This window comes from Miniopterus natalensis, chromosome 1 (genome assembly GCF_054644295.1).
Source record: "Miniopterus natalensis isolate mMinNat1 chromosome 1, mMinNat1.hap1, whole genome shotgun sequence".
NCBI lineage: Eukaryota > Metazoa > Chordata > Mammalia > Chiroptera > Miniopteridae > Miniopterus > Miniopterus natalensis.
In genome coordinates this window covers 188,233,154-188,256,087 of record NC_142081.1, presented here as the reverse complement: position 1 = coordinate 188,256,087, position 22,934 = coordinate 188,233,154, and the positions used below count along the sequence as shown (strand labels likewise).

The 22,934-nt window shown below is 37.2% G+C and overlaps 1 protein-coding gene across 1 annotated transcript in view; it reads left to right on the top strand.

Moving 5' to 3' along the window:
* The window catches only part of ZCCHC4 (zinc finger CCHC-type containing 4), a 41,815-nt gene that overhangs the window by 18,113 nt on the left and 768 nt on the right, over window positions 1-22,934 (top strand). The window contains 7 exon segments of the mRNA XM_016218249.2: window positions 1,277-1,349; window positions 5,159-5,309; window positions 6,667-6,767; window positions 15,280-15,401; window positions 15,626-15,701; window positions 18,219-18,270; window positions 18,784-18,928. Of these exon segments, the coding sequence (XP_016073735.2) occupies window positions 1,277-1,349; window positions 5,159-5,309; window positions 6,667-6,767; window positions 15,280-15,401; window positions 15,626-15,701; window positions 18,219-18,270; window positions 18,784-18,928 (720 nt within the window).

Genomic DNA, 22,934 nt, shown 5'->3' with positions numbered 1-22,934 from the left:
TTGAAACCAGACCATCTGACTATAGAGCCTGTGCTTTTAGTCACAGTGTAAAAGGCAGAGGGCAAGCCAGGGTTGCCCATTATAATACTATGGTTAGTGAATCAGGCGTAGACAGTGATGGGTCACTGAGAACAGGAGTAGACACACGAAGCGCTGCTGTCGTGATCTCATTGAAGAAGTCGTATAAGTGAGGATGTGTCCCTGATTTTTTTTTCAGTCTTTCCACTAGGTTATGCATTCTGTAGAAGGATGATGCAATTCATATGTGAATTGTTTAAAACAAAATTGTCAAAGTTCAAAATCCTACTGAGATAAAAATGAGGTTTCTATAATATATGAAAAACTCAGAAATCAGCAAGACAGACATTAAGACCCATATACATAAATGGAGAAAACAGAGACAGACAGTACAAATACACCGAAGGAAAGAAGAAATCTCAGTCTTATAAGAAATCAAATAAAAGCAAATTCAGACCATTATGTGGTATGAATTTTACCTAGTAAATTAGCAAAAATTTATAAAATGTTAATACCCAATGCTGGTATTCTCATTCATTGCTGATGGCATTTTAAAGTAGTGTGTTACTACACTTGAAACTAATATTACATGTCAACTGTAACTGCAAAAAATTTTTTAATTAAATGAAAAATTTCTTTAAATAAAGTAGCATGTTAGAAGAATAAAGTGATTCAATCAGTAAATAAATATCCCTCTTTCCTGGCATTAATTCAGTAAATAGGAAATGCACATTCTTTTTTTAATGTATTGGAAAGCATATTTTATAAAGCAAATATGCACTAGACAAGAAAACCTTTGCATTAAGTACTTTTTTTGTGTGAATCACAGAAGAAAATACAGTAATTAACAGCTATTGAGCAGAAATGTTGATTTAGTATTTTCCTTAAAATTATTAACTGTGATAGATGTCTTTTAATTGCCAACCTATCTCAAGCTTAAACTGCATAATAATCTACCAGTAACCTGATTGTTTATGTATGCTCTTCTGGCCCATAAGAACATATATATTTTATATATAAGCGTTCCATAGTTTTATCACTGCTTTCTTAAACTTGGAAAGATAATTTAAGTTTGTTATCATCCACTGTTACCGGCTGAGATTTTGAGAAAGTATTCTTTACTTGAAAACACTTAAAGCATGATGAAATAGCTTTTATTAAAGGTGAGATTTCATAGTTTTAAATTTTAGTTTATATTTATTTATTGTATAACTATGACTAGACAAGTAACTCCGGTAATAAGCAAATTATTTTACAGGTATTCGCAGTTTTATATGGAAGATAGCTTTTGCCATTATAACATGTTTAACCATCACTTCTTTGATGGAGAGGTAAGAATTATAACCATTATCTCTTTCTTCTCTTGTGGAAGAACAAATTCAAGAGTATCTCCTTTGTTATTTTTCCAAAGTCCCTTAAGAGCAAATTGTGCCTGTTCCACCATTTACTGATAGAGATATTTTATTCATTAACTGTGTATGTACTGAGCTTCTAGAATTGATCTAATTAGTTCTCTTTCATGACTATTCACTGCTTTTTGAGTAAAGACCCACTTTCTTTCCAAGGCCCATGTGGCTCTGTGTGTCTGACCCCTGCCACTCTTGAGCCTCTCCTCTCCCTGCTCCTGCTCTGCTGTTTGTGTTCAGGGCACATGATTTTCATCTTGAACTTCCATCTGTAACTGGCCTTTTCACCACAGGGTCTTTTTGCCCATGTTGTTTCCTCTGCCTTCTACTCGCTTTTTGCCTCCTTAACTTGACCTCATGCTTCAAAGCTCTGTTCTAAGTCACTTTCTCCAGTCTCCCTTGAGCCCCAGGCAAGGTCAAGTTCTCCTTCAGAGAGTTTTGATAGTTAAATAGTTCTGTGGTAGTTTGGTATATACCTCCTTGGTAAATTTCACGTCCCAGTTAAGGAGATTTGTGGTTTCATTAGATTAATCCTTAAAAAGTAGTATCAAGAGTGCACCCTAATGTAAACTATGGACTCTGTGTAATGAAGATGTGTCAACGTAGGTTGATCAGTTGTAACAAATATACCCCTCTGGTGGGGAATGTTAATAATGGGGAGACTGGGCATGTGGGATATCTCTGTACCTTCTCAATTTTTCTGTGAACCTAAAACTGCGCCCAAAAAATAGTCTTAGAAAAAAGATAGTGGCTTAAAACAGAGCTTTCAACATGATGTTAATAGTGTCACTGTGAACAAACAGCACAGCAGAGCTGATCCTCCCACTCCTAGTTTGAGCTCTTTGTCAGTCTTATTACAAAATAAAAAATAAAACCACAGCCAACCAAGTAGTCACACCTGACAGGAGGTTATAAATCTGAAAATGTTTTGGAATTATCAAGACTACTTGAAGCATATCTCTGAGTGTGTGTGTCTTTGTGTTTGTGCGCATGCGCTATGCTTTAGTATATATTGTGCTTTAAGATACTAGCTAATGACAGAATGAAAACAAAGCAAGACTGAAAAACTAAGCATTTAGGAAATGAAAATAAATTCTGAGTTGTAGGTTGGGATTGAAAATGAGTCTCTTAATTTAGTAAGTACAGCCTCCCATCAGAATCAGTTTGGCATTGGGATAGATCTATTTTTTAGCCGTGATAGCATGAAAAGCAAGTGTTGAAATAAATAACAGAATTAGATGCATTTTACTGTTTCCCAAAGGGTTTAGTGGTTCATCACTAGGATTTGAGGACTGATTCATGTGAAGGAGCGAGGGGTTGAAAAATCACGTGACAACAAGTGATGAGGGACTTCTCAACTAGGACAGTGGCAGTGGGAAAAAGAGGAAAGATGTGGATTCTATAGGCATTTCACAGATGGAAACAAGAAGACATGGTTGTAGTCATGTTGTACAGTTGAAATTTAAAAAGCAGTACCTCGATTTTTAAAAAAAAGACTTGGTGATAAGTGTTTTTGGGAAGTCAAAGATGACTTGGTGTGACCTGGACTCTTATTTCATCAGAACACAGGGCAGAGAAGTTCAGAAGTGAGGTTTGGAAATGTTGAGTTTGTGGGGCTGGCGGTGTATTGATGTGGAAGCATCCAGTGTGGCCTCTTCAAACTGTGGAGCCTTGACCTCAGACTGGTGACAGAGATGAGGAAGTAACCGAGTTTATATTACTGCCCGACAATGCTGCAGGAGTGGGTCAGGGGTTGGTTATTTCTTTTTAATACCATGCCGTGATTTTGCTTCTTATTTTGAATAATAATGACAAGATTAGAGTAAAATTACATTTAAATACCTAATAAGTTGGCTAGCAATTTCATATACTTTAAGAAAGTAACATGCAATTAACCTTTTTTAGGAAATTCTATGTAACTTCGATTGAAAGTTTATAGAATTACCTTATGAGTTTCTAGAACAACGTTTAGAATAAGCTGCCAAGACTGAGCTCCACTTTATCTTTCCCAGTGGAAAACAGTCGTCTAGCTCAGACTTTCCTCTCTCTATTTTAGGAACAGCCTCTAAGTAGCCCTGTAACTGTAGAGATTGATCTACAGAAAACTATTTTAATGTTTTACACTCTGCCCTTTTTCTGTCTGCTTCCTGAGTCAAGGTTTTCAGTGAAGATGACCATCTTCTAATCAGTCACTAAGTATTTGGGGTCCACGAGGTGCCTGTGAAGGTGTGCAGGGCACTTTGGGGATAGAAGCCTCTGTCCCCCCACCCAGCACTTTGTAGTCCACTGGGTTAAATGCAGGCATTTCCTGCACAGGATTTTTCATAGCAAACAATAGAGTATTTGGATGACAAAAAGTGTCATATGAGTTAATGGTAAAGGGGTTTAAAGTATGTCTAGAGTGTGGCATTTAAAATGCCTAGCACTTTTTAGTGATAGCCGAGATGAAGAAAAGAGTTAAGTTACAGTCTGTGTCGGTGGCAAAAGGGAGCATCTGTTTCCAAAGGTGTCAACATTAGGATCCTTGGCAACTTAGGAACCCAGATTCTTACCTGGAAGGATTGTCTTAATGTTTTTTAAATTTGGTTAAGAGTTTAGGCCTAGTTTACGTGTTTATTTTCTTTTTTCTGCTTTTAACTCTAAGGAATCTGAAGGTTTTTTAGTAACATCATCTGTGCTTTAGGTCCTTATTCATGTAGGCAGGTTAAGAAAGTGCCAGGCAGCACTTGAAAAATGATTAACCTTCTCGACACACTATCCTTTGCTGTAGGACCTCCAGTAGGAAGCTAATAAAGACTCTCCTAGGAAAGGGATTGGAATGTGGTGCTTTTTCCTCTCATCGGTTGGGTCTTCTAAACTGATTTAGTAGTAGAACAATATGTATTTTATTATAAAGTAAATATAGGTTTATTAAAGTTTAAAATACCATTAAACTTTAAAAGGATATGCCACTTAGTATGTTGTTCACTGTTGATTGGCTTTTATAGATGAGTACATACTTGAAAACTATTACAAAGTCAGTTGACTGGAGTTATTATAGATGTACTTCTCCCAAAGCAAAAAATTATACACATCCTTGACAGTGGTTAATGTTAACTTTGCAATTACTAAACATACTTCAACCAGTTTGCTAGGAAAATGTGTTACTAGCCTGGTTTCATGGCCTGGATAAGTGTTATTGTTTGTGACTGTCCCTTCGTTTATTTATTTACTGTGCATGTTCGGATGGATGTGTCTGTCACTTACCTGGTACTCAAAAACATGAGCATGTTTAACTGGTAATTGTAGCTCTTATTAAACTGAACACATGGCAGTGGACAAACCAGATAGGAAAGAAATATGTCTTGTCTTTGTGTCCCCAGTGTTTGGCACAGTCCCTGCTTCTGTTTGTTGAATTGAATTTCTCGTTGTAGATAGTGTTCATGGGTAATGAGTTTCTCTCTTTTAGGTTACTAAATTTAGTTTTTTAATTTAACCATTTGAAATGTGTAGGCCTCTGATAGTGATGGTATTTGAATTTGCAATTTAAAAATCTGCTTATCAAGTAACCCAAAGATAAAATCTCACAGGGGCTGAATGAGAGAGGCAGGAGGATGTCGGTGAGGGACTCTGGGGTGGCAGATGGGTGAAATTTCAGTACAAAGAGTGAGACCGAGCCCAGTGCATTCTCCTCCAAATAGGACGAAGTGCCTCCTTCTGGTCCTAATACAGAAATGAATTTTTATTTGTTCCAGGTTGCCCTTGAAGTATGCAGAACATTTTTACAGGAAGATAGAGGTGAAGGAGTCATTATGGTGACAGATCCTCCTTTTGGTGGCTTGGTTGAACCTCTGGCTGTTACATTCAAGAAGTTAATTGCTATGTGGAAAAAAGGTCAAAGCCAAGGTGTGTAATTTATTACATACTGCAAAATAAACATGTATCTATATATATGCTTTCTGTCAAATGTTAGCAGATCTCAGTGAATCAGGGCACTGATAAAATATGCATGCCTTGGGTTCTGGGCTTTTTATAAAACAGGCTTATTTGATAATGGAGCATATTTTATCATCATGATACACTTTGTATTGTCTTAATCATGTGTTTTTAAAATGGCTCGTACGTAAAAAATTTTGGGGAGGGGCATAAAGGGACTTTATGAAGAATAGCAGTGAATTGCCATTTTTTCAATGAAAGGCCGCTATGAACTAGGTACTGTTTAGGTGCTAGACTTAGAGTAGTAAACAAGACAGCCACATAGCTCTGTCGTCATGGACTTGACATTTCCTGTTCCTAAAGTCTTGCCCAGAACTCTAAGATGGCACCTGACCTCTGGTCCAGAATGCTAAACTGCCACAATTTGGGTGAGAAAGTCATATCCAGTGGCCTGACAGTGGTTATCAGTGACACACAGATAGGTCCTAGAGGCAGAGTATTTGGCTGAGGGTTGTTACTCCATTATTTCAAGTGCCTTGGGACTTCCAAGTATTTCATATAGTCATTTAATTGGTCTGTACAGTAATTTTTTAGTTTCCAGCTCACCAAGTTGATAAATTTTAAGTGTCAGGAGTTTGTGATCAAGTTTCTCCATCAATTGTGCTACATAGTGTGTTTTGGAACAGAATGCAAACAAAATCTAAAATATGACTCATAGTTTTAAGTATTCCACTTATTTTCAGTTCTCAAGTCACTTTATCAGAGTGGATAAAGTGTATGTTATTGGGGAAGCAATAGAGAGCTTCATGGGCTTGAATTCCAGTTCTGCCACTTATCTGTTGCATGAACTTGAACCAATTACTTAAATCTCGTGACTTCATTTTCCCCTTATGTAAAATGGGACTGTTTTATCTAACTCTGTAAGTTATTATATGCAGATAATATATAGAAAGTACCTAGCATTGTGCTCAGCCTATTATTAGGTGCTTTGTAAATAATAGCTGTGTTCCTGCCACTTGTAAAAATTAATATATTTCCCACTTTTTTTTATAACGTCTCTGCCTTTACAAATACTATTGTGATATGCATGTAAGGATTACTTCACATACCTTTATAGCTGTGTTTAGATACAAAAGAACATTTCCATTGCCTTTGGGAAAGGTCTCGTTGTAAATGGCGCTCAAAAGGACATTCCTTCCTTTTGAATGGTTTAAATGTATTGAATGATTATAGTTTCTTCTGATATCAGAAGCTTTCTAGTTATAGCTGTTTTATTTTTTCTTTAATATCAATTTCTTACCTTTCCCCCCTTTTTGTGATCCATTAGATAACAATCACAAAGAATTACCCATTTTCTGGATTTTCCCTTATTTTTTTGAATCCCGAATTTGTCAGTTTTTTCCAAGCTTCCGCATGCTGGACTATCAGGTATGGTAAATATTCTGTCTTTTTGCATGGTTGGGGAATGTATATTTAGCTTAAATAAATATTCTGATAAGACTCTCTGTCAGTTTTAGTAAATGAAAATACTATAAACTGTGATAAACACTAAAATACCATATGTAGCTTAGTCGAGTGGTACTCAAATGTCTGTTATCCTTATGGTGCTTATTAAAAAATATATTCTTGCCCGGCTGGGCGTGGCTCAGTGGTTGAGCATCGGCCTAGGATCCAGGCAATTGGGGTTCCATTCCTGGTCAGAGTACATGCCCGGGTTGTGGGCTCGATCAAGGGAGAGGGAGAGAGAATAGAAACATCAATGATTCCCATCTCTCTTCCTTCCTCTCTCTGAAATCAATAAAGATATATTTTAAAACATATATATATATATATATTCTTAGCCTGGCCGGTGTGGCTCAGCAGTTGAGCATCGACCTATGATCCAGGAGATCACAGTTCAGTTCCCGGTCAGGGCACATGCCTAGGTTGTGGGCTTGATCCCCAGTGGGGGGCATGCAGGAGGCAGCCGATCAATGACTCTCTCATCCATTGATGTTTCTCTCTCTCTCTCTCCTTCTCCCTTCCTCTCTCTGAAATCAGTAAAGATACATTTTTTAAAAAATTTTAAAAATAAAATAAAAGTATATTCTTAGGTACCAAAATAAACCTACTAATCAAAATCAGAGGGTGGAGCCCCACAAAAAATATTTTACTAAGCTTCCTAGGTGATTTTGAAATGCAGCTGGGTTTTAGACCAACTAGTCTAGTCTTTTATCATCACCAGAAGATTTTATAGCACCCCAGGTAATGCAACAGGTTTTCTCTGTTTAGAGGTTGTAGAGAAGTAAATAGCTTCTTCTGGTCCGTAGACTGCCATGAACACTTTATTGTGCAACTCTGAGGGTTCTAGGAGCTCTAAGGCGAGGTGTGCCTCAGGTCATGGGGCATCAGAGAGCAGAGATGCTGAGGTCTGTGAATGTGAGCGTGAGTGTGCTGATTCAGGGTGGAATTGACTAGACCTTCACATCTCTGCCCAAGGCCCTGGGAACCTGCCTTAGGTGAGAAGAGACACCAGAGGCCATGGGGACCCTGCCTTTCAACCCGGTTTTCTGCTTTAATGTCCATTTTGCTGTGTTCCTGTCCTTGAGTTCTGAAGTTAACCCCATGTTGCTATAACTGTGTGTGGTCACCCAGTGGGCACTGCTTCCTCTTTGTAATTATATTTTTCTATTTTAGTTTTCTGAGCAATTGACTATCCTCTGATGAAGGCTCTTCGTCCCTATAACTGTAAATGTCTTCACTAGTTATTCCAAGCCAGCAGTAGTTTCTAATCTTTCTAGTCTTGAGGATATTCCATTACGAAAATTATTTAGGAGTTCTGAAAGGAGTGATGTTACTGAAAATGAGGGGACAGTCCATGCCTGTGATTTCACCCCAAATAGCAAATACAATTTTGCAGTATTTACTTCCAGTCTCTTAATTTTAAAAGCAGTTTTACATATTTGTAATCATAGCTGATGAATTAGAATTCTGTTTTCTTCACTGTGTCTTATATAAATGTACATTTTTTAATGTAGCTACATAATTATTATGCTTTTAATAACTGATTTATTTCATTGACAGGCTGTGTTACCATTCTCTTCTTTTTGGACTTACAGGTTGCTTCTACTTTTAAGGTCCTATAAATAACCCTACCATAAACATCTTTTATTCATATAATTTTCTCCCATGTTTTACATAACTTCCTTCAAATTCCAAAACTAAAATAGAATTCTAAAAATTACATTATCAAATTTAATGGACAGTTTGATGACTGTTGGACCATATTAACTGGTTCCTTCCCAAAAGTATTTAACACATGCCATTTTAACCTTGACTCTCTGAGCTCTGCTTTAGACAAAATCCACATCATAATTCTTCTTAGAGGTGGTTTTCTTTCCTTTTTCAGGCACCCAGTTTTCTGTTTCTTGTCTGCGGGATGCTTCTAATATTGACATTTGCAATGCAGAGGTAGCTGGCATATCCTAAAGATGTTAACTAAGTAAACTAGTTCCTGTTTCCAGGAGCATGTGCTGCCTTTGACAGTGAATTATTATCTAGTACAATGCTTGGCACATAGTAGGTGCCCTACATGTTGAACCAAAACTTAATTAAAAAGTTAGCATGAATTCTGTATTCGAAAGGAACTGAGCTTTAATCCTGGTTCTGCCACTCACTAGCGAGGCACATTTTATCTAACTCTGAGCTCATCTTACCTGTCAAATGAGGATAGTAATACTGTATCTGTGTCAGGGTTTTAAGAATTATATGAGACAGTACATTGAAAAGGCTTAGCCTAGGCCCTAGAACACAGCAAATGTAGAGTAAAGGTTATTGCTATCAGCATTGTCATAATCATCACTATTGTCATTCAGATAGTCCCAAGGTGGGGGTAAAACTCTCCTCAGGACCTTTTTTGTACAGACTCTGAGACATTAAAATTGCAAAATACAAGGTCCCTCAGAAAACTGATCCATTTATTGTGGACAAGAGTTTGAAATGGTGAGAAGGCAACTGCAGATCTGGAATAAAGCGATGAGAAAGGTTAATGTAAAGTAATCCATTATCATTGGTTAGACAGCCTATTTTATTAGGAAAGAACTTTTGCAAATATTGGAGTTTTAGTTTCGAGAAATAGTTTCAAGCTTCAGGATTATTGGATTATAATAAATAATTTAGTGTATTATAAAAATAGGTTCTAATTAGGTCATGGGTATTGGACAAGGTGAAAAGCAATCTTCAATAAAGAGAAAGGCTACTTGTAAAAAGAAAAATTAGAATAATATCTGTAAAACAAAACAAATACTTGTTTTTCATGATTTCTATTGAAGATAGGAACACCACTGCTCATGACATGCTCATTGGGGAGACTGATTTCACCTTGTCTCTTGGAGCAGCGATTTTCAACCGTTTCCATCTCATGGCGCACATAAACTAATTACTAAAATTCTGTTGCACACCAAAAAATATATTATATTTTTAGCTGATCTGACAAAAAAATATAGGTGTAATTTTGATTCACTCACACCAGGCAGCTATTGTTGTGTTGGCTGTTCTCATATTTTTTGGTTGACCATCTTAAGGGAAAAGAGGTCAGTGCCCTGACTAAATAGTCAGCTATCGCATGTTTTAAAATCCCTGTGGCTCACCGGCTGAAAATCGCTGTCTTGGTGGATTTAAGCTTATTTGTTGTACCTCCCCTTTCATGATTTTTACCTTTGTTTCTGAAAATTTATCTGGACTTAACATTATTATTACCATCATAATCCTCCTCCCCCTCCTCCTCCTCTTCCTCTTCCTCCTCTTCCTCCTCCACATCCTCCTCCTCTTCCTCCACATCCTCCACCTCCACCTCCTTGTCCTCCTTGTCCTCATCCTCCTCCTCCTCTTCCTCCTCCTTGTCCTCCTCCTCCTCCTCCTCGTCCTCTTCCTCCTCTTCCTCCTCCATATCCTCCTCTTCCTCCCCCTCCTCATCATCCTCCTCTTCCTCCTCCTCCTCCTCCTCACCCTCCTTCTCATCATCATCCTCCTCCTCCTCCTCACCCTCCTCATACTCCTCCTCCTATTCCTCTTCCTCCTGCTCCTGCTCCTCCTCCTCGTCCTCCTCCTCTTCCTGGTCCTCCTCCTCGTCCTCCTCCTCCTCCTTGTCCTCCTCTTCCTCCTTGTCCTCCTCTTCCTCTCCCTCCTCCCCCTCCTCTTCACCCTCCTCCTCCTCCTGCTCCTCCTCACCCTCATCATCCTCCTCCTCCTCCTCACCCTCCTCCTCCTCCTATTCCTCTTCCTCCTGCTCCTCCTCCTCCTCCTCCTCCTTCTGGGCCCTCTGCTTTCTTTTCTTCCTTTCGCTACTTTAGCCTCATTTCCTGGTAATTTTTCTTTTGTGTCAGCCACCTTTATCAAATAAAATTTGAGAGTCTCCTCTCCTCCTTCACAGATCTTTTCCCGTAGGTCTTGATTAGGCCTTTCTGACATTGCCTGAGATGATTATAGGCCCCCAAACCACAGTGCAGCAAAAAACCAAATATCACTAAATCTTTTTTTGAGATATTTTTCAGGTGAGAGGAAGGCAGAGATGCTGCACATCTTCATAAAATATAAATTATGTAGACTCTTCCGTGATAAAGCACTTGATGAGTGCAGGGTAAAATAGTTATCAAAGACCTGGGAAACTAAGGTTTTATTAAAGGTAGATTAGAAAGGAAGAGTGTGATAATGAAAAGAAATCCTGATTTAGAGTCAGAAGTTTGAGTCCTAGTACTTTTTAGAGACTATTTAATGTTGGGAGAAGTCACTTTATCTCTCTAGATCTGTTTCCTTACCTATAAAATAAAATAAGATGAGCCTGGTTGGCGTGGCTCAGTGGTTGAGGGTCAACCTATGATCCAGGAGATCGAAGTTCTGGTTGCGCGCTCAGTCCCCAGCAGGGGGTGTGCAGGAGGTGGCTGATCAATGGCTCTCATCATTGATGTGTCTCTCTCTCCTCCCTTCCTTTCTCTGAAATCAATAAAAATATATTTTAAAAATAAATAAAATAAAATGATTGACCCAGAAAAGGGATGGCAGATAAATTTCACGTTTAGCTCTAAGCCTGCTAAATTAATTGGAGAATTTGTTGAGAATACCAGGCTCAGTGGTAGAGAGTAGTGTGGCTGATGAGTGATGTCTGTTCCAGGGTCAGGGTCAGGCACTGGTACTGATGACATTCAGGTCTTGCATTTAACATATCTGAACGAGATTATCTCACTTACCTTCTACCTGGAACATGCTATATGTTCTCTTATTTCTGCTTAATCTGGGACATTTGCCTGGATTGTTAAAAGTAGAGCTCTTTGCTTTTTTTTTTTAAGGCTATCTTTTAAAAAAAAATCATCCCATATAGAAAACTGTGTGTGAGTCTAGTAACATGTTTAGAAATGAAGATATTTTGAGGTATATGAAGAATCTCTGAGGTACAATTGTAAATTAAAAGATAGCAACTGAAATTCTTAAGACGCTATATGCAGTAAAACGTAACGGGTTTGGAGTGGCAAAAGTAGATTTACAGTTGTGAGTACATGAAACAGTTTATTCTTATTCTTATTTCTTAATTATTGTATTATTTTCCATATGAACAACTGTAAACCTACTTTTACCCCATGCTGTGTGTAGTAATTTTAAATGAGGTTACATGGGATGTGGAGAACGTGAGTAAAAGACCTTGCTGCAGCCTGATAGAAGTTGGTTGATGGAGCTGAAGAGTTAGTTCACGTGCGATCTTTTCAATATACTGAAATTAAATAGAACCCAGTCCTTAGGGAGTTATGAAAATACAAGTACTCTGTTTTATTTAATCTTTGTTTCCCAGCATGACACCTGGAGCATAGTAGGTGCGAAATAAATGTTTGCGAACTTGAATGTCTTGGTTCCTGTATAACTAGTTTCAGTCTCATGTTACAGAAGAAATTTGCGTAGAGATGAAATTAAAAGTTAGGAAGTGCAGAGATTTTGTGCTTCCCCTCATTTCTATACAGTACTTCATCACATTAATCAGTTCCATGGGAGAAATTTTCTGTTTGAAAATGCCTCTCATCATCATTGTGAGTGAAATGTCAGGGATAATGATGGGAAAATGGTGTATCAGCTCTACTACTAGTGATATGCAATTTGCAAAATTGTGTTTGCTTTTCAGTGCTTCCATAGGAGGTTTATTTGTGTGGATGAAGCTATGAAATATGGATGTATGTTAGAGGTACATTAATTTACCCTAGCAGCATGCATTTTACATACCATATGTTTATAGTTAATTAGCACAACAAACCCGCATTTAAAAATAATAATAATCTCAATTAGGTTATGCAAAATCAAGCAATCAACCACCTTCCTGACACATACATTCTCTGACTCCTTGGGTAACCATAAAGAAATTGTTCTTTTTTTTCCTTCTCTCCCATCTGCTATCTATTATATTGCATGGAATATTCCATTTGCTAGAAATTGTTCTAGATACTCTTTTTCAACATTTGAAAATCTTTATAAGATTCTCTTGGGAAAAATTTTTTTTCTTATGATGCTCATAAATGTTCACAATACCTTTGTTGAATTTAAAAAGGTGCCATATATTTATTGAGTACGAAGAGGAGTACAATGGGGAAAATTATGAATTTAAATCATTTTAAAAGAAAACTACTGAAGGTACTATTTTAGGATGATTTGAAAGTAAAATCTACTTTTGTATCTTAGCCTCTAATAGGTAACATATATTAATAGAATTTTAAAGTTGTAAAGAAACATGGAGGTAACGTAGGCTAACTTCCCAGCGTAATAATCCTCTCCACTGAATTCATGACATGTAGTCATCTGTCCTCACTTGAATGCTTTCAGTGAGCAAAGTCCTACAGCCTTACAAGGCACCTCAATTTATTTAATAGCTCTAATTGTTAGAAAATTTTCTCATATTGAGATAAAATATGCTCTCCATTAACTTCTAATCATTGGTCCTACTTCTGCTCCCCAGAGCAATAAGGGATAAGGCTAATTTCTATTCCACATGACACCCCTTCAGTTATAAAGTAGCTATCAGATCCTCCCAGTCTTCTCTTTTCTGAATAAACACCCCCAGTATGTTAAACTCTAAATCCTGTTCATTTCCATTACTTTCAATGGAAATGAGCTGGTTTTATTAATGTCTCTTTTAAAATGTAGTAGATTGAATGTGGGGCTTCAGCTGTGATCTAACTCCTTTCCTTGCTTTCCTTTCCAGCTGGGAGACTGTGCCAGCTTTTACAGTTATGCTAGACTGTGGGCCCACCATACTGACAGCCTACAGAACCCCCCAGGGCTTTGTTGTATACTGCGCCGTATACAACACAGTGTACAATACAGTATACAACACAGCTGGGCCTTCTCATCCTGGGCTTATTTTAGTCTTCCTAAATCTCTTCCCCTGTAAACCTAGTAGGCGATGGCAGGGCCACAGAAAGAGCTTAGGGCTCTCCCTTTAAAGGCCTCTCTTTCCATTGTCATTAATTCCTTACATTGTTGTGATTTGCTTGTTAAATAGCTAGTTTCCAAGCCAGTTCTGTTGTAAATTCTTAAGTGTATTCTTGTGTAGAATCTAAACAATTCATTACAGCTTACTTAAAAGTTGTGACCTACCAGCATTGACCTCATAAAAATCTCATGGTCTTCTTGTGGATAATCTAAAGTAGTAGTTCTCAAACTGTAGTGTGCAGGGACTTGTTAAAAATAGATTGCTGGGCCCCACCCCCAGAGTTTCTGTTTCATGAGCTCCGAATTGGGTGAGAATTTGCATTCCTAACAAGATCCCAGGTGATGATGCTGATCCAGACACCACACTGAGAATTTCTGATCTAAAGAAAGATGGACTAAGTGACCAGGTAGATCCATAGCAGGTTTAAACCAAATTAAAAATGTATGTGGATAATAGGTTGGGGGAGGATGGGAGCAAGAAGCTAATAGATAATAGAAATCATGCTTGTTGGTTTCAGTTGACTTTCAAGATAATCTGCTGGAACTGAAAGTCGAGTTAGGGGTCTTGAGAAGAGAGGTAGATGTTTGAAATAGTGATTGTGGGGAGAACTGTAGTTTAGAATCTCTCTCTTCATTGCCATCTTTCTGTCTCTCCACCATATGCCACTCCCTGAACTCAGTGTTTTACATACATTACCTCATTTAACCTGCACAGCATCGCCAAGGTGAAAATTACACATAACAAGTGAGCAGCAGAGCCACTGTCTGGCCTCCAAATCCGTGATCTGTCAGATAGAGATTGGTGGATGCCGTACTGAGAATGCTGAGCTGAAAATGGACATGTAATGAATTTCACACACAAAAAATGAAAACCCCCAATCAAGCTGGCACATACCTTCAAAGGTGGAATTTTTTTAATGCCAAAAGCTAAATTCTTTTTCAAAAAAATTTTTTTTGTTTGTTTTTCCATTACAGTTTACAGTCTTTATTATTATTTTATATTGGTTTTAGGTGTACAGCATGGTGGTTAGACAATCATATACTTTACATAGTGTCCCCCCACCCCGATATTTCCAGTGCCCACCTGGCACCATACATGGTTATCAGAATATTATGGTCTATATTCCCTATGCTGTACTTTACATCCCCATGACTATTTTGTGACTACCAATTTGTACTTCTTACAAAATCTAAATTCTTAATTACATAATAGCCTTTCTTGTAAAGTCTGTTGTATTGGATAAAAGGTCAGAGTTATTCTCAATGTGAATTTGTCATAACAAATTTTACCGTTTTTATAATGAAATTTCACTGCCGTAGAGGCCTTTCTGAGGCTGCTAATTAGTAAGTAAACTTGCTTGTAAGAATTTCTTATTAAATACTTCAGCTTAACTTGTATCTTGGCATCAGCTTGTTCATTTGCTGGTTGAAGAATCTTACAGAGTATTGACTCAGTTGAGTACATTTTCTTTTTCATTTTCTTTAAACTTTCTAGGTAGATTACGATAATCATGCACTTTATAAACATGGAAAGACAGGTCGGAAACAGTCTCCTGTGCGTGTTTTCACCAATATTCCACCCAACAAAATAATCCTTCCTGTTGAAGAAGGGTACAGGTACGATCACAGTGGGACCTTAAAATTCACATCACTGAAAATATAGTTCCATATATCTAATGTTAAAATGCTTTTAATATTGACTCATGCAGTTCCATTACTTTTAACTGTGGCCCATAATTTTTTATTGAATTAAATTTGGATTACACCCAGTTTTTGTAATGAGTGCCTTGCAAACTTTTATCTACCCTGTGAATCTCTATAAGTCTTTCTTTCCTTCTTAGGTTTTGCCCTCTGTGTCAACGATATGTTTCTCCAGAGAATCAGCACTGTGAGCACTGTAATTTGTGCACGTCCAAGGTATAGGTTTCTTTAGAGTATGTTTTTATTCAAATATATTAGTTTTATTTTAGTTTACTCACTTTCATTACATTTGTTTAATGTTATTTTGTTAATAGAATTTGTACTAATATGTTATCATTTATTAATTATACTTTAATACAGTGTTTTATTTCTAATTATAAAGTACAACAGGCTTTTTAAAAATACTTAGGCAAATAAGAGGGTCCTAGAGCAAATTAAGCCTGAAACATTGCTGGAGGCACAAATTAAAAAATTGAAGCTGTCCTACTGAGAAGGCAGGGTTCTGTGGAAAGACAATAATGCTGGGAAAATAAGGGAGCAGAAAAAGAGGAAGGTCAAATATGGGATGAATTGACTCCATAAAGTAAGCCATAGGCATGAGTCTACAGGAGCTGAGCAGGGCTATTGAGGACAGGACATTGTGGACATCACTCATTCATGGGGTCGCCAGGAGTGGAGCCAACTCAACGGCACGGAACACAGTTGGCTTCATCATCATTAATAATTATTTGAAGTCATTTTTATATCGTACTGTATGACTGTTAAAATTATTAGTGTTTTAAATAAGGCACTGAATTTTGTTGGGCACAGAATTACAATGTTTCAAATAAGGCATTGAAATATTAGAGACCATCACTGTTCTGGTGAAATCATAATTAATGACATGTCCTGTGCACTTACGTGCCAGGCCCTTTCCTAAGTGCTGTCCATGGACTAAGTCATTTACTGCTCACAGTAGCCCTTGTAGATAGGTACAGATACTCCTGGCTTTTTACAGATGAGGAAGGACTCCATGGGACAGACCTCCTTTATTTTTTAGGAAGGTGGGATCACCCTTAAGTTGCTCTGTTATTTTATTTTTATTTTTTATTTTTTTAAAAATACATCTTTATTGATTTCAGAGAGAGGAAAGGAGAGGGAGAGAGAGAGATAGAAACATCTATGATGAGAGAGTCATTGATCGGCTGCCTAGCCCGCAACCCGGGCATGTGCCCTGACCAGGAATCCAACCCTGATCGCCTGGATCTTAGGTCGACGCTCAACTGCTGATCCACGCCCGGCTGGCTGCTCTGTTATTTTATTTTATTTTATTTTATTTTATTTTATTTTATTTTATTTTATTTATTTTATTATTTTATTTTATTATTTATTTTATTTTATTTATTTTATTTTATTTTATTTTATTTATTTTTTATTTATTTATTTTTAAAAAATATATCTTTATTGATTTCAGAGAGAGGAAAGGAGAGGGAGAGAGAGAGAGAAACATCAATGATGAGAGAGTCATTTATCAAGCCCACAACCCGGGCATGTGCCCTGACCGGGAATCGAACCCCGATCGCCTGGATCCTAGGTCGACGCTTAACCACTGAGCCACACTTGGCCGGGCTGCTCTGTTATTTTAAATAAATCCACTCAGAAAGAAGATGTGAAGTTTAGTTTGGCCGATAAGCACATATTATTCTTCAAAGGAAAGGGTGTATTTTCATAACTATTAGAAAGTACATTTTTCATAGCTTTATAATTTTATTACTGGTTATATTAGCTTTTAATTATGTTAACATATCTGATTACATATATTTTCAGTTCACTTAGAAATTATTTGTATTCTTCACTTTAATAAATGATGCCCAGCCCGGCCCGGCGTGGCTCAGCGGTTGAGCATCGACCTAGGATCCAGGCGATCGGGGTTCGATTCCTGGTCAGGGCACATGCCCAGGTTTCAGGCTCGATCAATGACTCTTTCATCATTGATGTTTCTATCTCTCTCTCTCCCTCTCCTTTCCTCTCTCTGAAATCAACAAAGATATATTTAAATAAATGATGCCCAGAACATAAAAGTTCAAAATGTGGAAAGTCAAGCTTTGTTATTTAGAGGTGCACACATGTGGTAAGAGTAAACAAAAGCAAGGACATGACCATCATGGAAACCAGAGTAGGCGCCACTCCATGGGGGCAGGAAGCTGGGGTCGGGAGGGGCATGTGAGGCAGTGTCCAGGGCTGGTGCTAGTCTCTTTCCTGACCTGTTGGGTTCATCACTTTTTACTTTGCATTTTCATCAAACTGGACATATGCGTCTTATGTACTTTTCTAGGTATGTTTTACTTCACAGTTTTGAAAGTACCCAAGTAGTAACTATCATTTCTATCTTTCTAAATTACATAGTTTTCAAATATGAATTTTATTAAAAATTATGAATCATTAATTCTCTTGAAATTTTCATTGAGTCCTTCCTCATTCAGATTGAGTTGCTTGATCTGGAGTGGATGTTCAAGATCATTTAGGTAACCCTCCCCCAGTTTTAGAGTTAAGGAAATTGGGGCCCACCAATGAGGCATTGAGTTGAGTGGAGAAATTCATAAATTAAAATCAAAGTATGTAATTTTGAAGCCCAGGAAAGTGAGAAATAGGAATTAATAATTTACACAGATTTTAATAAGACATTTTAATTTTTAATTGTGGAACTTGATTTTTAATGACAAATTAAATGTAATTTAATATTTGCTTTTGTAGGATGGCAGGAAATGGAACCATTGCTTTCTCTGCAAAAAGTGTGTGAAGCCTTGTAAGTATTTAGACTTAGTGTTTGAGATTTTGTGAAAACATTTCAGTTTTTCTTTATCTATATAGGATTTGTATTTAACTGGATTTATGAAAAAAATTAACATAGAGACCTGTATTAATTTACTTGCTTTTAATTTTTATAATTACCAAAATGTGTGTTCTCTGCTTCATAGAGAGACATGACTGCTAACCTGGCATGGTTAGTGTGGCGTAGGGTTTGGCTTATTTTAATAGGGTTTCGTGTCACTCAGTGAGCCCCAGTGTGTCAGTGGCTCTACAATCACAACTCACTAGAGAAGGGCCAAATTTGCTGCTGTGTCCCAGAAGGAAGTTAGCTGGTTCACAGGGATTCCAGCATCTTAACTTTGGGCTCTTTAGTCAGATTATAACCAGCTATGCAAACCCATCACAGTAATTGAAGTAAACACTTTTCATGCTTCCCTATCATAAAGGTTAATCAAATGAAAAACTATATTAAATGAACCTCTTCTAAAACTCAATTTTTATTTTACAGCCTGGATCCACTGTAGCATTTGCAATCACTGTGCTCTTCCAGATCATTCTTGCGAGGGCCCTAAAGAAGGCTGCTTCATTTGTGGTGAATTAGATCATAAACGCAGTGCTTGCCCTAACATCTCTACTGCGAAAAAAGTTAACAAGTTAGTTGAATTCTTTTACTTACTTGAAAAAAAGTTTCCATGTGTGATTTGTACAGAATAATCCACAAAAGTGTCAATAGTTAGAGGATTTGGAAATGCTAAATTAATTGTTGCATTGTTTGCATGGATGGGGGGAGGGAGGATATGAAGATGAGTCCAAGAGCTTAGAATTTTATAGGAAAGACATGAAAATAACCAAAATATAAAGTGGAAGTGACTAACTTTATATCTCCTGTGGTTAGTGTGAAATTATAATTTGTGGGGTGAGAGTTAGGCTTTATTGAAGGACAGGATGTTTAAGTCAGGACAGATTGGATGTAGACTCATGATAGTGGGTAAGGCTGGAGAAGGTATCTCAGATATAGTGAGTGAAATGTGTAATTCTACAGTGGACACATTGGAAAATGAAGTTATTTCTTTAAGTTATATCAGACTTCAAGAAAATATTTAGACATTTAATATTTAAATATTTAAAGTTTTAATTTTTACCTTTTTTCTGGCATTTCCCTTCTCTCACCAACATTTGGTATTGCTTCTAACTCAGAACAGAGTTATACCAATGAGAGCATATTTAGAAAATCCATTGCTATTTCAACTGGGCTAACTTGAATGATTATCCTTTTTTTAAAACAGGGGCGATGGGTAATGAGTCCTCTTGTTTTTTGGATATGAAAACCAGATAGCCAAGTTTAACATTACACGAAAATCGAGATCAGGATCAAATTTTGAGCTACATTATCACTCGTGATTAAAAAAATACCTATTGCCCTGGGCAGGTGGCCCAGCTGGCTGGAGCTTCGTCCCGTAGCCAGGGGTGCAGGCCCGGTTCCCGGGCGGGCACATTCCAGGTGGCAGTTCCATCCTGGCCAAGGCTCCTGCAGGAGGCAACCCGTCGATGCTTCTGTCTCAAATCAGTGTCTGTCTGTCTGTCTCTCTCCTCCTCTCTCTCTAAAAATCAGTAAAAGCATGTCCTTGGATGAGGATTAAAAGAAGAAAACAATCTGTTAGTGATGGAGGAACCCGATTCTGTGGGGCTGTTCATGGTTACGTTAGAATTCTTACTCATTCCTTCATTTATTATTTATTCATTCATCAGTGGAAATTATTTTGTTCCATTGTTTTCCAGCCATTTGAATTCTGCCTACTATTTAAACTGCCTTTTCCATTACTTTTTATCAAATTTACTTTAAATAATTATTTCCGCCCGGCTGGGCGTGGCTCAGCGGTTGAGCATCGACCTAGGATCCAGGCAATACGGGTTCGATTTCCGGTCAGGGCATGTGCCCGGGTTGCGGGCTCGATCAATGACTCTCTCATCATTGATGTTTCTATCTCTCCCTCTCCTTTCCTCTTTCGAAATCAATAAAGATATATTTTTAAAAAATGCTTATAAATAATTATTTCCACTAAGTCCAGGATAGAAGTGGTACTTTTTTTTTTTAATCCTTACCCAAGGATATGATTTTCATTGATTTTTAGAGAGAGGGAGAGGGAGAGAGAGAGAAAGAGAGAGAGAGGGAAAAAAAATCTATTGGTTGCGTCCTGTATGTGCCCTTACTGGGGATCAAACCCGAAACCTGGGTATATGCCCTGACTGGCAGTTGAACCCGTGACTCATTTGTTCATGGGACAACGCTCTAACCAACTGCACCACACTGGCCAGGGCTGTGGTATTTTTAAAATTAATTAAAGAGGGGTATTGAAGAATCTTACAAAATATTTTTCCTTAGAAACCTTCCAGAATAGAACACAACCTAATAAACTATTAGTCTGGGATTTTTGCACTATTTACAGTGTAGTTCTGGTTTCAAACAGAAGTTAGTAACATGCTTAGCCTTTGATTCTGTGATCTTATGATACATGGGAACTGAATGTGCATTTTGGTACTATATTGCAGGCTCTTCAATGGTTCTTAAATAGCCCTTGCTAGTCTATTTGGTAGTAATATGTTGTTTTCATTGAGGGAAACCATCTCATATGTTTTCATACTAGATTTTATCAAGTTTAGTTTAAAGAGCAAATCTCTTAAGATGTGGTACTTAACTTCTCTCAGAGAAAACTGCTAAAGTCCTATTAACAGTTATCTTAAGCTATTGCTTTTAAAAAAATTTTATAATGAAACTGAAAATGTAAAACATTTTTTTTAAATATAAAAAATAATTTTAATAGCCTTCTTAGCATATATGGCATAAAATATCTTTTCATCTTATGTATTTTATAGCTCTCTCATATTAATTGGCTTTCCCTTAGTATTAATTTTCCTTTGGTTGTGAACTGGAATGATGCTGGCTCCCTCTTGTGGTTAAAGCTCATTTTATCAGTTATATAAATTCCTGATAATTTAGAGGACGAATACTAGGTCAATTTCATTTTAAGGCAAAATAAAATAATTAATTGATTTACACTTAATCACTTCATCACTGTTGAAAAACTTTATGTCTAGAAAATTTTGTTTATTTATATTACAAGTTAATATTTTGTTTTTATTTACTGTATCCTTTAGTTAAACCTGGTTTGTATTTAGTTCTTGTAAGTGGATAAGCCAAAGCAAATTTGTTTAAATTTTGTATACAGGCATGCATAGCTTCATTGACTTTGCCATTAAGAGGTTATACTTCATTAAATTTGCAAAATCATCACTTATCAGGACATTATCCTACTTTTAAATGGCTGGAGGGAAAGGAGATTTATATAACATGCACAGAACAGTAAAAATATGATTATTTGTTTTATAAACTGGTAGGATACCCCAGTGCATAGTGCAAAATCTAAATATGAAAAACTTGAAGTTGTCAAGCAAAATTCTGAGTAATAGTCATACGGAGCTACTAATAATAGCTAATATTTATTTAGTGATTACTATATGGTTAGCCTTCTACACACCTAAATAATTTATAGTAGAGGACTGCTAATTACCATATCAAAGTAATTAAGAGCACAGGTTCTGTAATCAAGCTCGTTCCGCCACTTCCTTACTGGATGACTTCATAGCTCAGTTTCTTCCCCAAAAAAGTTGGGAAGGAAAGGGAAGGTGCCATCTACCTTGTCTCAGTCTCCCAGCTCCTTGAAGTCAAAGATTATGCCCATTCATTTTTGTATTCCCAACACTTAGCATATATATGCTGAGTGAACAAAAGTGAAGCCAGAGTTCAGTTCACTGGGGGATTATATACTGTTTATGAAGCTCCTTTCCCAGGTTTTGGTCCTGGGAAGATCAAGAGTAAGCTTTTCCCTGGGGCTTGTTATGGTTTAGGAGGATGAATCTAATGAGTGATATTGCTGTGTAGCCATGGGAAGGTTCCAGTTTGCCAGAGCTGGGGGCTCCAGCTCATTCCGTGGTTCGTGATACGATAAATGGCATGATTCTGCTGGCTTGGAGAAAGAGAATGAACAGACTGGCAATCTTTCTCAGCTATAGATTGCCTGTAAGTTAGTTCAGAGAGTACCAGAAACAAAGAATCTGTTTTTTTTCTGGTGTGGTTTAGTGTTTTTAGAGGGTGAGTTCCAGCTTGTTCATTTTGAAGCTAGTCTTCAAGAAGACAGAGACCGCAAAATGTGGACATCCTGCATGGCACTTGTCAGGACTTTTAGATCTACTGAGGCAAGGAAAATTAGCCGTAGCATTTAAAAGATGAGCCTCTTTATGTGTTGTCAGTTTTTTCTGTTGTCCTATTTCATTTTCCCACCCCTGCTAACTGCCAGAATATATCTGTCCTTTTTCTGAAAAATGTAATTCAGGGATTTGGAGATTGAAGTGCTGAGTTGAGCGGTAGAGATGTAAAAAAAATGAAAAATAAACCCCAACTAAAAAAAACTCCCAACCCCTTGGCTTGATTATTTACCTGTTGTGTGTTTGTCCTGAATAGATTGTTCTAAATCTGTAGTAACCATCTCTCAAAGAAATTTCTTTTCTCTATTTTGTTTGGTCAGCCCTCTGACGATCTCCTTGTTATTATGGTTTAGGATTCTGAAGATTTATGCTTATAATACAGTAAATTCTTTCCCT